The sequence below is a fragment of the Staurois parvus genome, unplaced genomic scaffold (assembly GCF_062004578.1).
Source record: "Staurois parvus isolate SC_StPar_1 unplaced genomic scaffold, SC_StPar_1.0 ptg000540l, whole genome shotgun sequence".
NCBI classification, from domain to species: Eukaryota; Metazoa; Chordata; class Amphibia; order Anura; family Ranidae; genus Staurois; species Staurois parvus.
The window spans coordinates 570,359-587,146 of NW_028318336.1; the positions used below are offsets into that span (position 1 = coordinate 570,359).

General features: G+C 43.8%; 2 protein-coding genes across 2 annotated transcripts in view; one reads left to right on the plus strand and one right to left on the minus strand.

The window, feature by feature from the left end:
- Positions 1-4,420: 4,420 nt before the first annotated feature.
- Positions 4,421-16,788, minus strand: part of LOC149451417 (uncharacterized) — a 502,187-nt gene continuing 489,819 nt past the window's right edge. Inside the window, exon 7 of the mRNA XM_089690706.1 lies at positions 4,421-4,447. Coding sequence (XP_089546832.1) covers positions 4,436-4,447 — 12 coding nt within the window. The 3' untranslated portion in view covers positions 4,421-4,435. The remainder of the gene's footprint in view (positions 4,448-16,788) is intronic.
- Positions 5,802-16,788, plus strand: part of LOC149451418 (NUAK family SNF1-like kinase 1) — a 63,032-nt gene continuing 52,045 nt past the window's right edge. Inside the window, exon 1 of the mRNA XM_089690700.1 lies at positions 5,802-6,562. Within this exon, the coding sequence (XP_089546826.1) occupies positions 6,272-6,562 (291 nt within the window). The 5' untranslated portion in view covers positions 5,802-6,271. The remainder of the gene's footprint in view (positions 6,563-16,788) is intronic.

Here is a 16,788-nt window from a genome sequence, read left to right on the forward strand (position 1 = left end):
AATACCATTTCCATGAAGGGGTGAACTTGGTCATCAACAAGGTGCGTGCCAAAGTAACATCCACATGAGGCAGGACCCAAGGTTTGCCAGCAAGACATTGTCCAAAGCACCACACTGCCTCCATCGGTTTGTCTTCTTCCCTTACTGCATCCTGGTGCCATCTCTTCCCTAGGTAAGTGACACACACACTCGGCCATCCACATGATGTGAAAGAAAACATGAATTATTAGAGCAGGCCACCTTCTTCCATTGCTCTGTGGGCCAGTTATGATACTCATGAGGCCATTGTAGATTCTTTTAGCTGTGGACAAGGGTCAGCATGAGCACCTTGACAGGTCTGAGGCTACGTAGCCATACACAACAAACTACGATGCCCATTTTTTTTTCTGCTTTCAACACATCAGCTTCAGGGACAACATGTTCACTTGCTGCCTATTATATCCCACCCACTTTCAGATACCATTGTAATAAGATAATAAATGTTATTCACTTTACCTGTCAGTGGTCATAAAGTTATGAATAATTGGTGTATATTAAAAAAGACTGATGAGCGGAAGCAAGGTTCTAGTCGTGTGATTATTATCCGAGTACTGGTAAAATTTATTATTGTTCCTGCTTCTTTCAGTGAGTCAGGATTACTCTGGGCTTTTCCGACAGGACATGTTCATTTGTCACGAATCTGGTTAATCCTGAAATGTTGCGGCTAATTAATTGCGTATCTCGATTCCTGGAAATATCCAAGACTTCGGGACCCAGCTCATCCCATTCTAATACATCTCCCAGATCGAGCTCCATATGTGGCCCAGCCTGCCGGTCAGGAGCAGTGTGATCCACATATTGTACGGGATGAGTAAGGAGGAGGTTGCATAAAGCCAGAGAGTCAGAGATATATTTGACCCAGACTGTTTACAGCGAAATAGTTGTGCTCTTGATAACCGGTTGCAGTCACACTATCCGGCTCATTACATTAGCCATGAATGGAAACGGCTTGAGAATGTCTTCTAATCACAAATATGTCAACGTGTGCTAATAACGGCGGTTTGATCGAGTTTATGGTGACCTCTCCGCGCTCGATTGCTGCCAATGATAGTTTGCTAGGTTTTATTAGTTTTAATGAATGTGGTTTGTTTGTAAAGACTTGATATATTACATGGCCCTGTACTTGGAATAACAAAGGAGTGACAATGATAAACGTCCCACCACTTATAAAGATGAGAAATTGGAAAGGGCCCCTGCTCAGATCAATGTTTGGGGCCCGTTCAGACTATTTGGACAATTGTGGCGACTTAACGTGTTTTTTTCATTCCTTCACGCAAATCACTTTTGGATTTATGTCTAAGCATTGACATGTTGCAGTGTTTTTCATTTTTCATAGCACCCAAATATGCTTAGGCAAAGCTAGGGGCGGAGTGACAACTCATGAGGCCCCTGGACAATAGGGGATCATGGGGCCCCCGGGCAATAGGGGATCATGGGGCCCCTATGTCTTTGCCCACACGCAAACCACACCCAAAAAGCCTATAAAAGGTACCAGGGGCATCTCATGGTGCCCGAGTTTCCGAATGGTCAGTCCGCCCCTGGGCAAAGCATAAGTGTTGTAGCACATGCAAAAGCACCACAGTGTATTGTGGCAAAAATTATGGGACATGTCCGGTGGCATACTTAGGAGGTATGGGGGTGTGGTCCGTAAACAGGTACTGGTACTCTCGGGGTGCAAGGTGGCTGATATTTTTTTTTTTAGTTGCACTGCACCATGCTGAGGAAGCACCACTGTATTTCTAGTATCATGGGCACTGCAGTACTGCTTCTGCCTGTCTCACAGTGGCAGTTGAGAGTCAAGCAAAGGTCCCTCTGTGCATCCAGTCACATAACACAACTGAGGGGAGGACTTCCCTTTACTGTGGACTGCTGATGCATCTGCAGCGATGGGGTGTCTGGGCTGGAGGTGTCTGTCCTGAGGGTTGTCTGTACAGAGGAGGTCTGTAATGAGAGGTTAGACTGTAAGGGGGGACTGTACTGAGGATCAGGGGGGCCTGTACTAAGCGGTAAGGATAAAAGGGAAGGGGTCTGTACTGAGGGTTTAGGCTGGGAAGGGGGACTGTATTTGGGAGGTGGGATGTTCTGTACTGGGAGGAGGGTTTGTACTGAGGGTTAGGCTGAGAAGAGGGACTGAGACTGTGTTTGGGGGTTTGAAAGTTCTGCACTAAAGGGGTTAGGATGGGTATGGCGATATGTACAGAGGGGTTAGTTTGGTAGGGGGGGTGCTGTTGTACTGGGGGGTCTTTACTGAGGGCTTAGGATGACAGTGGGGGTTTTACTGAATGGTTAAGCTTGGGGAGGTCTGTACTAGGGACATCTGTACTTGGGGGTTTAGGCTGGGGAGAGGTCTGTACTGAAAGGTTAGGATGGGAGAGGGAAATCTGAACTAGGGGCATCTGTACTTGGCGGTTTAGGATGGGGAGAGGTCTGTACTGAAAAGTTAGGATGGGAGGGGGAAATGTGTACTAGGGGCATCTCTACTGACGGATTAGGCTGGGGGGGAGTCTCTACTGTAGGGTTAGGCTATAATAAGGAATCTGTACTTGGGGGGGGGGGGCACTGGGAGGGTCTGTACTGATGAACTATGCTGGAAGGGTGATTTGTACTGAGAAGAGGGGTCTGTACTTGGGGGTATGGCTGGGGGGAGGTCTGCACTGAGGGCATCTGTACAGGGGTAGGGTCTGTACCGAAGGGTTAGGCTGGTAGGGGGATCAGTACTGGGAAGGTCTTTACTGCATGGGGTCTGTACTGAAGATTTAGGCTGGAAGGGGAGGGTGGTGCAGGTTTAGACTGGGGTGGTCTTAACTGGGTGGTTAGGTTGGGACCAAGGCTCTGTACTGGGAAAGGTCTGTACTCAGGGGATCTGTACTGGGGAAAGTAAGGGGGGTCGGTACTGAGGAGGTTTGCCCCATACACATGATGAGAATGATCATCCTTTTTTTGGCATGCTAGTCTCATATACAAAATGAAGAGGTTACTAAAGTTATGAAAATTCTCGTACGACAGAATGAAACTTTGGAAGTGATGTCATGTATTGCATTGTAATGGATTCTTTCCTTCCTAAGCATGCATGGTTTTGGTCACCTGATTTTCTTGGGATGAACACTGTGCTGATTAAATGAAAAAATCGTTCATTCTAAGAACATTTTTTGTGCTTGTCCTCTTGGATAATTTTGCAAGAACTGTCATGATTGGTTCTCTAAAGCTGCGTACTAACGAACAGATTATGGGATGATTACTCCAAAAGTGGGATTTTTCGTGCGATACTCTCATCATATGTACAAGGCTTTAGGTTGGGAGGGTGGTCTGTACTGAGGTGGTGGGCTAGGAGGGGAGTCTGAGGTCCAGGTCATTTTCAGAACGATTTCCCTTCTGTATAGTAGGGTCACTTTCCTGGCACCATAGCCATTCACAAACGGTCTTGTATATCCTTAGCAAATACAAGGCATTCTCTGAATGGACAAGGTGGATATCATGACATCGCCATTCTGTGTTGTTGAGCGAACGACCCCTGTTGTTAGTGTGCAGCAGGGCAGTCACTCGGCACAGGACCTGGAAGATTGTGGCGATCACTATAGTGGCCCTAATTACTACAATGACCACCACCGATGAGATATGCCTGGCAGCACTAGGGTCATTGGTTCGAATCCCGACTAGGGCACCTCCTGCCTGGAGTTTGCATGTTTTCCCTGTGCCTGCGTGGGTTTCCTCCGGGTACCGCGGCTTCCTCCCACACTCCAAAGATATGCTGATAGGTTAATTGGATCCTGTCTAAATTGTCCCTAGTATGTGTATGTATGAATGTGAGTTAGGGACCTTAGATTGTACGCCCCTTGAGGGTTAGGGACTGATGTGAATGTACAATATACAGTGGGGATCGAAAGTTTGGGCACCCCAGCTAAAAATTTGTATTAATGTGCATAAAGAAGCCAAGGAAAGATGGAAAGATCTCCAAAAGGCATCAAATTACAGATTAGACATTCTTATAATATGTCAACAAAAGTTAGATTTTATTTCCATCATTTACACTTTCAAAATAACAGAAAACAAAAAAATGGCGTCTGCAAAAGTTTGGGCACCCTACAGTATTTATAGCATGCACTGCCCCCTTTGCAAAGCTGAGACCTGCCAGTGTCATGGATTGTTCTCAATCATCGTCTGGGAAGACCAGGTGATGTCAATCTCAAAGGTTTTAAATGCCCCGACTCATCTGACCTTGCCCCAACAATCAGCACCATGGGTTCTTCTAAGCAGTTGTCTAGAAAACTGAAACTGAAAATAGTTGACGCTCACAAAGCTGGAGAAGGCTATAAGAAGATAGCAAAGCGTTTTCAGATGTCAATATCCTCTGTTCGGAATGTAATTAAGAAATGGCAGTCATCAGGAACAGTGGAAGTTAAAGCAAGATCTGGAAGACCAAGAAAAATATCAGACAGAACAGCTCGCAGGATTGTGAGAAAAACAATTCAAAACCCACGTTTGACTGCACGATCCCTCCAGAAAGATCTGGCAGACACTGGAGTTGTGGTACACTATTCCACTATAAAGAGATACTTGTACAAATATGGTCTTCATGGAAGAGTCATCAGAAGAAAACCTCTTCTACGTCCTCACCACAAAAATCATCGTTTGAACTTTGCAAATGAACATATAGACAAGCCTGATGCATTTTGGAAACAAGTTCTGTGGACCGATGAGGTTAAAATTGAACTTTTTGGCCGGAATGAACAAAGGTACGTTTGGAGAAGAAGGGGCACAGAATTGAATGAAAAGAACCTCTGTCCAACTGTTAAGCATGGGGTTGGATCAATCATGCTTTGGGGTTGTGTTGCAGCCAGTGGCACAGGGAACATCTCACGAGTAGAAGGAAAAATGGATTCAATAAAATTTCAGCAAATTTTGGATGGTAACTTGATGCCATCTGTGAAAAAGCTGAAGTTAAAGAGAGGATGGCTTCTACAAATGGATAATGATCCTAAACACACCTCGAAATCCACGGGGGATTACATCAAGAGGCGTAAACTGAAGGTTTTGCCATGGCCTTCACAATCTCCTGACCTCAACATCATTGAAAATCTATGGATAGACCTTAAAAGAGCAGTGCGTGACAGACAGCCCAGAAATCTCAAAGAACTGGAAGACTTTTGTAAGGAAGAATGGGCAAAGATACCTCAAACAAGAATTGAAAGACTCTTGGCTGGCTACAAAAAGCGTTTACAAGCTGTGATACTTGCCAAAGGGGACAGTACAAGATATTAACTCTGCAGGGGGCCCAAACTTTTGCAGACGCCATTTTATTGTTTTCTGTTATTTTGAAAGTGTAAATGATGGAAATAAAATCTAACTTTTGTTGACATATTATAAGAATGTCTAATCTGTAATTTGATGCCTTTTGGAGATTTTTCCATCTTTCCTTGGCTTCTTTATGCACATTAATACAAATTTTTAGCTGGGGTGCCCAAACTTTCCATCCCCACTGTATATGTAAAGTGCTGCGTAAATTGATGGCACTATATAAGTACGTGAAATAAATATGCATGCTTACATTGGTCCAAGCTGGGCCAAGATAACTATGCAATAAAGATCATACCTGGAGTTCAGCTTTGAACAATGGTGAGCAATCACTAACCATGTATCATCGCCGGCTGCATAACAACCCCCCCCCCAGGTATGGGATGTGTCAGTCACTTTGCAGTCATCAGACTGCAGCTAAAGCTTTGCCCACTTCCTATGTCTCCTCCTACTCCAACTAGAAGAATGCAAGGCCAGTCTGCAAACTCAGAACACACAGCAACTTCGCACAGTGGACACGCAGCTGCTGCTGCTAGAACATCCAACTCCAACAAGGCTGTAGAGGAAAAAAGATGCATTACAATCCCTAAAAAAAAGAGCACCGAGCAGCAGCTAAGCTGCGAGAAGATCTGAAGTCACTGAAAAAGAGGACGTAAAGCATTCAGACTTCAAAACTTGGAAGAGAAGTTTTGGAACGTTTTAAAGTATTAATTTTTCTATCACCCAGAAGAGGCAGAAGTTCACCAACTCTTGGACAACCTTGTATCGGCCAACTTAAGTTTGCAGGAAGCAGTGCATTCTATTTTTTGCATATTTATTGTTATTATTTTAAGTTATTGAACTATTTATTTCCTTAATGTGCCTTTTTTTTTAAAAAACAGTCTTGAAAAGCTTGGACAATCATTTTGATCAAGGCTGTAATATCCTATAGACCGGCGCCATGACAGGTGTAACGTGCATCAGGGAGGACAGCTCCTGTGACACGGTCATGTTGTCCAGCAAGGTGGCCAAGGGACATTTGGGTCAGAGAAGAGAGGAGGAGAGGTCCCCGACATGGGACAGGACTGACCCTTGCAGAAGCCCAGATTCCGGGCCAGTCAGCAGTTCGGTTCCGGTGAAGAAACACCACCACAAGCACAGCATCAAGCACCGATATCAGCTTTTAGAGACTTTGGGAAGAGGCACCTACGGCAAAGTGAAGAAAGCCATAGACAAGATTACAGGGATGCTGGTAAGTGTCAGTAATGAGTACTTCTATTGTATAATGTATTGTAACCCTCTTGAACAATAATGGTTTCCAGTTTAAAAATGATCAGGGATGCTGATGCTGAGCCAGCCGATTGGATGCTGTTCTGCAGGATGATGGCACGGTACATCACCCAATCCGCTTAAGGGCTCGTTCACATCTATGCTTTGCTCTGAGAAAAAGGTTTCTGTTGCATCAGCTTGTTTTTCAATAGGATCCCTAGAGCAACCCTTGAAACTCTTTTTTGGTCTCGGAGAAACTCTGGTAAAGCCAATTCATTGGGGGTCAGTGAGAAAAAGTGCCTGATACCTTGGTGGCCTTTGACAAGAATGCCCCCCTTGAAATGGTGGTCAGAGAAAAGAATGCCACCTTACAATGGTGGTCAGAATTCCCCTTTACAATGGTGGTCAGCATGCCACCCTTACACAAAGCAAAAAAAAAAAAATCACTGATGTCATGCAACTGGCTGTGCCAAATGGCATTGGCCCTGGAACTATGCAGGCACCATCAAATGGGAGGCCAATCCGCCACAGCTCAAGGAACCACTAGCACACTGTGAAGGAACCCTAGAGTTGCATAAAACCTTGGTTGAGAATGTCTCCATTATATTGTAATATTATCTAGATAGCCTCAGCAGGAACATAATATTGAATAGTGCATGCTCCAATGATCTTGGTGACAGATTCCTTAGGTTGCTGTTATACAGATGGTTAGGCAGAAGCCATGCCAGGTTCATATATTTTCCAAACCTGATACTTTCCCTAAAAATCAGGGACCGACCTTCAAAGTACCGAACATGTTAGTTATTGCTCTGTTATTTCTGTAATCCCAAAATAAATGCAGTTAGGCAACATTGCCTGTGCAGTTGCAGGGAGTCTTGTGACTCAGCTGTCAACCCGTGGGCTGCTGATCTAGACACCCACTCTGTGTCATCACCGCTGAAATGACAGAAGTGATCGGTGACTGTATTGATCCTTGTCCTTGAAGCCCGGGGGACAAATGTCTCTCGCAGACTTGCTTTGATTAAATCAGAGGTTTGGCCAGAATGGAGGAGTTGTCACAACTTGTCACACATGTTTAAAATGCCTGATATTTGCTACTATAAACATACATGGGGAAAGGTTGTACATTAAGGTAATTTTTATTTATAAAAGCAGCGTCTGTAGGCGGTAACAGACTTTGTATCTCAAGTATAACACAATATTTAGACTTTGATTATATTCTGCAATGATTTGCTGGCCAATGTTCCATGTAGATAGATGATGTACTGTAGAAAGGTACCCAAACAAAAGGCATGTTGTTTGCCACAGGGCAACTATTGGGCTGGCTCTTCCTATAGGGTTCATTGTTCCTACAAGCATTACATTGTCTGTTTTTATGGTTGCATTGGATGAAAGTGGATATTAGTCCATAGGTCTTGACCTATTGACTTGAGTTCAGTGATGATGTCTAGTCCTCAATGCCCCAGGATTGAAGCTCAAGCTCCATACTCATTCCTAGAATTTGACGCTTTTAAATAGGCTTGTTCTTTTAAAGGAAATCTCCAACTGAACTGAATCATCTGCAGACTTCATGGGGTTTATTTACTAAAGCTGGAGAGTCCAAAATCAGACTCCCTTCTGCATAGAAACCAATCAGCTTCCAGGTTTCATTGCCAAAGCTTCATTGAACAAGCTGAGGTTAGAAGCTGATTGGTTTCTATGCAGAAGGGAGTCTGATTTTGGACTCTCCGGCTTTAGTAAATAAACCCCCATGTGTGTCCTGGGGATTTTCATGTCACGTTCCTCCAGGGTTACCCCAAAATATTACTCTATAGGTCTTGACCTATTGACTTGAGTTCAGTGGTGATGTATTGTCCTCAATGCCTCAAGGTCCTTGAAGCTCAAGCTCCATCCCCATCTCTAGCGCTTAATGCTTTTAAATAGTCTTGTTCTTTAAAAGGAAAGCTCCAACTGAACTAAATCATCTGCAGACTTCATGAACCTCCTGGGGACTCTTATGTTGTGTTCCTGCAAGGTTACCCCAAAATATTAGTCCATAGGTCTTGACCTATTGACTTGAGTTCAGTGGTGATGTGTAGTGCTCAATGCCTCAGAGTCCTCAAAGCTCAAGCTCCATCCCCATCCCTAGTGCTCGATGCTTTTAAATAGGCTTGTTCTTTTGAAGGAAAGCTCCAAACGAACTGAATCACCTGCAGACTTCATGCATCTCCTGGGGGGCTCTTATGTCACATTCCTCCAAGGTTACCCCAAAATATTAGTCCATGGGTCTTGACCTATTTACTTGAGTTCGCTGGTGATGTAAAGTTTCAATGCCCCAAAGGCTTGAAGCTCAAGCTCCATCCTCATCCTAGAGTTTGAGGCTTTTAAATATTTATTTTATTTATTTATTTCAGGTACTTATATAGCACCATCAATTTATACAGCACTTTACACATATACAGTCAGGTCCATAAATATTGGGACATGGACACAATTCTAACATTTTTGGCTCTATACACCACCACAATGGATTTGAAATGAAACGAACAAGATGTGCTTTAACTGCAGACTGTCAGCTTTAATTTGAGGGTATTTACATCCAAAAAAGGTGAACGGAGTAGGAATTACAACAGTTTGTATATGTGCCTCCCACTTGTTAAGAGACCAAAAGTAATGGGACAGAATAATAATCATAAATCAAACTTTCACTTTTTAATACTTGGTTGCAAATCCTTTGCAGTCAATTACAGCCTGAAGTCTGGAATGCATAGACATCACCAGACGCTGGGTTTCATCCCTGGTGATGCTCTGCCAGGCCTCTACTGCAACTGTCTTCAGTTCCTCCTTGTTCTTGGGGCATTTTCCCTTCAGTTTTGTCTTCAGCAAGTGAAATGCATGCTCAATCGGATTCAGGTCAGGTGATTGACTTGGCCATTGCATAACATTCCACTTCTTTCCCTTAAAAAACTCTTTGGTTGCTTTTGCAGTCTGCTTTTGGTCATTCTCCATCTGCACTGTGAAGCGGCGTCCAATGAGTTGTGAAGCATTTGGCTGAATATGAGCAGATAATATTCCCAAAACACTTCAGAATTCATCCGGCTGCTTTTGTCAGCAGTCACATCATCAATAAATACAAGAGAACCAGTTCCATTGGCAGCCATACATGCCCACGCCATGACACTACCACCACCATGATCACTGATGAGGTGGTATGCTTAGGATCATGAGCAGTTCCTTCTCCATACTCTTCTCTTCCATCACTCTGGTACAAGTTGATCTCGGTCTCATCTGTCCATAGGATGTTGTTCCAGAACTGTGAAGGCTTTTTTAGATGTCGTGTGGCAAACTCTAATCTGACCTTCCTGTTTTTGAGGCTCACCAATGGTTTCCATCTTGTGGTGAACCCTCTGGATTCACTCTGGTGAAGTCTTCTCTTGATTGTTGACTTTGACACACATACACCTACCTCCTGGAGAGTGTTCTTGATCTGGCCAACTGTTGTGAAGGGTGTTTTCTTCACCAGGGAAAGAATTCTTCGCTCATCCACCACAGTTGTTTTCCGTGGTCTTCCGGGTCTTTTGGTGTTGCTGAGCTCCCCGGTGCGTTCCTTCTTTTTAAGAATGTTCCAAACAGTTGTTTTGGCCACGCCTAATGTTTTTGCTATCTCTCTGATGGGTTTGTTTTGTTTTTTCATCCTAATGATGGCTTCCTTCACTGATAGTGACAGCTCTTTGGATCTCATCTTGAGAGTTGACAGCAACAGATTCCAAATGCAAATAGCACACTTGAAATGAACTCTGGATCTTTTATCTGTTCATTGTAATTGGGATAATGAGGGAATAACACACACCTGGCCATGGAACAGCTGAGAAGCCAAGTGTCCCATTACTTTTGGTCCCTTAACAAGTGGGAGGCACATATGCAAACTGTTGTAATTCCTACACCGTTCACCTGATTTGGATGTAAATACCCTCAAATTAAAGCTGACAGTCTGCAGTTAAGCACATCTTGTTTGTTTCATTTCAAATCCATTGTGGTGGTGTATAGAGCCAAAAATTTTAGAATTGTGTCGATGTCCCAATATTTATGGACCTGACTGTATATTGTACATTCACATCAGTCCCTGCCCTCAAGGAGCATACAATCTAAGGTCCCTAAGTCACATTCATACATACACATACTAGGGCCAATTTAGACGGTAGAAAATTAACCTACCAGCATGTCTTTGAAATGTGGGAGGAAACCCACAGAGGCACAGGGAGAACATGCGAACTCCAGGCAGGTAGTATCATGGTTGGGATTCAGACAGAAGACCCTAGTGCTGCTAACCACGTAACCACTGGTCTTTGGAAGGAAGGCTCCAACCAAACTGAATCACCTGCAGGCTTCATGCATCTCCATACTCCTGGGGACTCTTAGGTCACGTTCCTCCAAGGTTACCTCAAAATATTAGTCCATAGGTTTTGACATATTGACTTAAGTTCAGTGGTGATGTATAGTCCTCAATGCCCCAATGGCTTGAAGCTCAAGCTCCATCCTCATCCCTCTTGATGCTTTCAAATAGGTTTGTTCTTTTGACGGAAAGCTCCAACCAAACTGAATCACTTGCCGACTTCTTGCGTCTCCTGGGAGTTCTTATGTCACATTCCTCCAAGGTTACCCCAAACTATTAGTCTATAAATCTTGATCTATTGACTTAAGTTCAGTGATGATGTATAGTCCCTAATGTCCCAATGGCTTGAATCTCAAGCTCCATCCTCATCCCTAGTGCTTGATGCCTTTAAATAGATTTGTTTTTTGTTTTCTTTTGTAGGAAAGCTCTAACCGAGCTGAATCGCCTGCAGACGTTATGCGTCTCCTCGGGGCTCTTAAGTCATGTTTCTCTAAGGTTACCCCAAAATGTAGGATTAATAACAGGAGAGTCCAAGAAGGTGACTCATTCATGATAGTTTTGAGAGACAGGGTGGAGGTACAAACAATCGCAGGGAAAAGCAGTCATTTGTGTCTTACAGATGAAAATCTATTGAGCAATTTGACTCACTTATCTTCAAGTGACCTTTAGGGCTCTTTCACGTCTTTACGTGTATTAATGTAAACCATTTAGAGCTTTGAGTTGCGTTAAAGCAGCCCATTAAGTATAAATGGATTTTCAACTCACAAAAAATTTACCTGTACTACCACAATCCACAAACAGTTCACGTTTGTTATGATGCACTAAAGCACAGATACGTTTGATTCCATTGTATATGTGCCATTCTGGTTAGCAATGCACATATACCATGGGTTGTAATGTGCACTTTTGTTAGGAAGCCTACCTTTAATTTTAGAAATCAAGTGGGGGTGAAAGTGGGGTGCTGGATACAAATCTGTAGCTTATAGGTGCTGAAAAGCCTACATTTGTCAGTTCTCTACAAAATGCCCCCCCTTTCCAGGAGATAAGGGGCACGTGGCTTGAGAAGTCCATATATTGTTGAGCCAGAAGGAGCACCAAACACACTTGCTGAGAGTCTAGAAATACAATTTATTGATTCCACAACATGTTTCGGTGGCTAAACGATCCTTCATCAGGGTGTCAGCCACCGGCTGGCGGTATCTCTAGCTGCCCACAGTGCGTGGTTCCTCAGGGTGCGGAGTCTAAGTCCCAATCTGCTTGTTAACCAGGGCCCCTGATGGTGGGGATGGACTTGGAGCAGACTGAGACCAGGTCGCAACCCCTGAGTACGTCCGGCTATGGTAGAGGGTACCGTCAGAAGTATGCAAGGAATAGAGCCTGACGTGAAGAGGCTGGCAGGCCTGGCAGCAGGGACTGGATCCATGCGGGATGGATGGGAGACCGTGGGGTATAGCGTAGTCAGGCGGGCCAGGTCGGTAACGTGCAGGCAGAGAGGTACCAGAGGAGCAGACAGAGAATAGTCAGGTCAAGCCAAAGTTCAGCAACGGGAGATCAAATCATAAGAGCAGGCAGGAGGGTAGTCCGGACATGCCAAGGATCGAGCAGGAGACAGTCAGCAGGGTCTGGATCAAGCAGAGGTCGGCAACGGGAATACTTCACAGACAGAATACAGGAACAGGTAATAAAGACCAAACGGCAATGTTACATACCCCCAGCTCGATTATATAGCGCGCCCTGCGCTGCCATTGGCGTTCTGCGCATGCGCCGCCCCGCAGACCGCCGCGAAGCCCAGGGTCCCTGACACATGGTTTAGCAGTTGTCACAGTAGCTAATGGGTTTAAAGCTGCAGTCCTGGTAAATCAATCAGAACCAGAAAGATAAATAGTAATTGTGTACCTGTGTTAAGAAGCCATGCAACTTTATTTATAGAATAACTCTCATCTCCATAAATAATATTGGGATTCCTTGTCCTTTGTTTTCTTGGCAGACCATGTCGGTCCATTCAGGTATAATGGTGCTCTACTTTTCCCATTATGTCCTGATGAATCAATGTCATAACATTTAAAGAGATGCCTATAATCTGTTTCTAAGACTCTAAAACCCTGCACTAAAGAGGATCCGTCTCTTTCTGCCGAACCCCCATCCAAACTACCCAAAAGGCAATTGAAAATGGTCCAATACTGCTTTAATGAGTAGGACTGGAAACTGTGAGAATGCAAAAATGTTAGGGCTGAAGTCAAGCATGAGCTGGGGCTTGTTAATTAGCAGAAACCTGCAGCAACAAATCCGCATTCATTTTTTTATTAGTATAAAAACACTGACATTTCAAAACCAGAAATTTGATCGATTGCTTGGAGTCACTGCAAATCACTGCTCTTTGTTACTGTGCAAGGGTGTGAATGTCCTAGCATGCCTTGCCAACCAGTGCTTGGACCAGGGCGTCTTTTCTCAGAGAACCGGCACAGATACTTTCTTCCTCCCCCAAGTCACCGCTTGTCTTCGCACCCTACCAACCTCCGAGCACCGTCCTTTGTCTCCACCCCCTACCCACCTCCCAGTACCACTCCTTTTAGAGAATACAGAACCAAGTATCATTTTGTGGTGCTAAGTAGTTTGTATGGAATTTGTTAATAACAAGAAAGGCAGTAAAATAGATACCCCAAGCAACAGAACCACCCCGAAACAATAGACCCCTCCAGCACTAATAAACCCTCCCCAGCAACACTAGGTCCTTCCCAGCAACAATAGACCCTCCCCAACAACATCACCTGTCCCCCAGCAACACTACAACCCATCAGCAACAATAGATCCCCCAGCAGCCATTATATACATTCAGTGCTGGAAGTTCCAGAACTGCATTCCCACTGATAAAAATCCCTGTCTGGGACATATAGTTCAGACTGCTTTAGCTGGCCCTTTTAAAACCCATTGCAAGGTTCTAAAGGCCCCCAGCTTTATTGAGAATACAGAACAGGAATAATCTCTACGGAATGGAATCCGCTTCCCTGCAGTCCTCTGTAGAAATTACAAGGTTCAGTGATTACAAGCTGAAAAAATCTCCAGAAAAAAAAAGGGGAATGCGATGAGAATGAGAACAATCCAATGCGCAGCCTGCTCGGGCCCTGCCAAATAAAATAAACTGTTTGGCTCAGATGTAAATAATGAGACGAGTGATATTCTTTCATTGCCATGCCTTAAAAATAGCTCCATTACCCCCCCCCCCCCTTCCCGAGTCGCAGACCACAGCAGCTGTTTCGTATGTAGAGACTGACTGGAGAGAGAATTCTGTCAACAGAAAAGGTGGTGGACATGTTCAGCATACGCAATGTAGATAGAGGGATGCGGGCTTGGCATAGGCCATGGCTGTCACCCCAGCAACGTCAAAACCTCAGTTAGGCATGGCCCCAGAATGCAGGGCCTGCTTGATTTATCTCTCCACAATTGCTTATCCTGACATGCCAAACATAATGGCAGGCTATTGATGGACCCTGCATGCCACCCCTGTTTATAATTCCAAACAAGGCACCTTCTCTTCCACCCAGACTGGGAGGCCTTATAGCGATTTAAGAGTAAAACAAAAAACTGCATTCAAAGTAAATGTTTGCTTGAAGGTTGACTTTCCATTCTGCAAATGATCATTGCTGAGTTGTTAGACTGACCTTCTTTTTTTAATACTTTGAGTCACCTACAACATGTATGCAGATAAGACTCGTCTAGTGACTATTAGTGGCTATGCCAACTCTTTGATCAGGCCAGTTCCATCACTGTGACCATTTGAAAGCCTACCCTGAGGAATGACATGTACATGTAGACATGAAGGAACCATCACATTTTTATACTTTCTCCAAACTTTTAAAAGAAATTCTACAGGTGTAAGGCCAGCTTTAGTAAAATAAATTTCATCCAATTAAAGTTAAACTTTTTCACATTAAGGAACCCTTGAAACAATTTTCAGGTCTCAGGGAACCCCTGCCACCGATTACTATATCCCCTGCTTACAGTACATTAGTGTGGTGATCAATAGGATGAATGCCCCTTATATTGGTGGCCATTGGGAAGAATTCTCCCTTGGTGGTTGGTGTCATTGGTCACTTACCTGAGAATCAGAAATTGCTCATTGCTCAAGGAACCCCTAGAAACTATTGGAGGAACTCTAGCGTTCCACGGAACCCTGGTTGAGAAAGGCTGCTCCAAACTGTGCTCTTCGCTGTGCCATTGAAATACTGTAAATAGGATCTACTGACCTGTGTTTATGTGCACACCTATTTCAGCAAAATGAATCCATTGAGCCACTACTTTTATGATGAAGGTATAGGGAAAACCAAGAGCTCCACCAAAGGTTTAGGAATCCAAGAGTATTAATTTAATTATAAACGTCCAAAGGTAACAAGCCAACATGGGGGGTCTTATATAGCCAACTAATGAAGCAAACCATTGGAGGAAAGCAGACAACTCCCAAGAAAATTCACCCTCCATTAACCGATATGAGTATACTACTCTTTGCAAACCAGAATTAAAAACCCTGAAAAAGGGGGATGTAGCCCCGAAACGTACTGGCTTGTTGGGCTTCTATGAAGAAAAACATACATTTGGACTCCTAAACATTTGGTTTGGTGCTCTTGTTTTTCCATATATTCACCGCAGGTTTCTCTTTCGCATTGGTGTTCTACCCAATCAGGGTAATTGGACCCAACAATATTTTTAATAACAGGTACTTATATAGTGCTGCCAATTTATGCAGCGCTTTACACATATATAGTCAACATTCACATCAGTCCCTAACCCTCAAGGGGCGTACAATCTAAGGTCTCTAACTCACACTCATACATACACATACTAGGGACAATTTTGACAGGAACCAATTAACCTACTAGCATGTCTTTGGAGTATGGGGGGAAACCCACACAGGCACAGGGAGAACATGCAAACTTCCAGCAGGTAGTATCATAGTTGAGATTTGAACTGGCCACCCTCATGCTGCTAGGCGAAAGTGCTAACTACTTAGCCACTGTGCTGGATTTTTCTTAACACTTTTATTAACACTGATAAAAGAAACCAACTCTGGATCCAGAACCTCCATCCCACACCTTATCAAGTACTAGTTTTATGATCCTACTAATAGAACAATTATGGTGCTTTCTGGATAGCATCAACATTTTGGTGATTGATGTCACTTGTTACCTGGAGCAGGGCTGTAAACAAACTGAATGTATGTGTCATCGAAAGACAGACAGATGGAGAACCTTGCAAACTTAGTGGATCTTAACTGAGATGAAAGGCCAACAACCTTGCTGGAATTTCTTAGCTGCTAGTTTATTTTTTTTCCTTGGCTAAAGGTCACAGGTGTCTGCAAAGAAAAGCATGCTCTTAGGATATGCATGCTAATTATGCTCATTATTAAAAGCAAATAAGGTTTGTAATCCAAATAATTTTTCTAGCATTGGACCACCATGAGTAATTCAGTGCATAGAACAATGATAGGGTGGATAGTCAACACACCCAGTCATATATCTTCTCCAACTTCAGGCAAGTAGCCAAATATACAGTTGAAAGTAATACACTATATATCAAAATACTTGTGGATACCTAAACCATCACATCTGTGAGATTGTTAGACATCCCATTCCCAAACAATAAGCAGTAATCTAGAGCTTTCCACAAAAATGTGTGAAAAGAGCATAGTTGAGGAACTGATGTTGGATAAGAAGTCCAACTGGTGTTCCAGTTTATCCCAATGATAGAGTTAAGGTGCAGGGTACTGTGCAGGTCCCTCAAGTTCTTCTACACCAAACTGGTCAAGCCATGTCTTTATGGAGCTGACTTTGTACGCAAGGGCT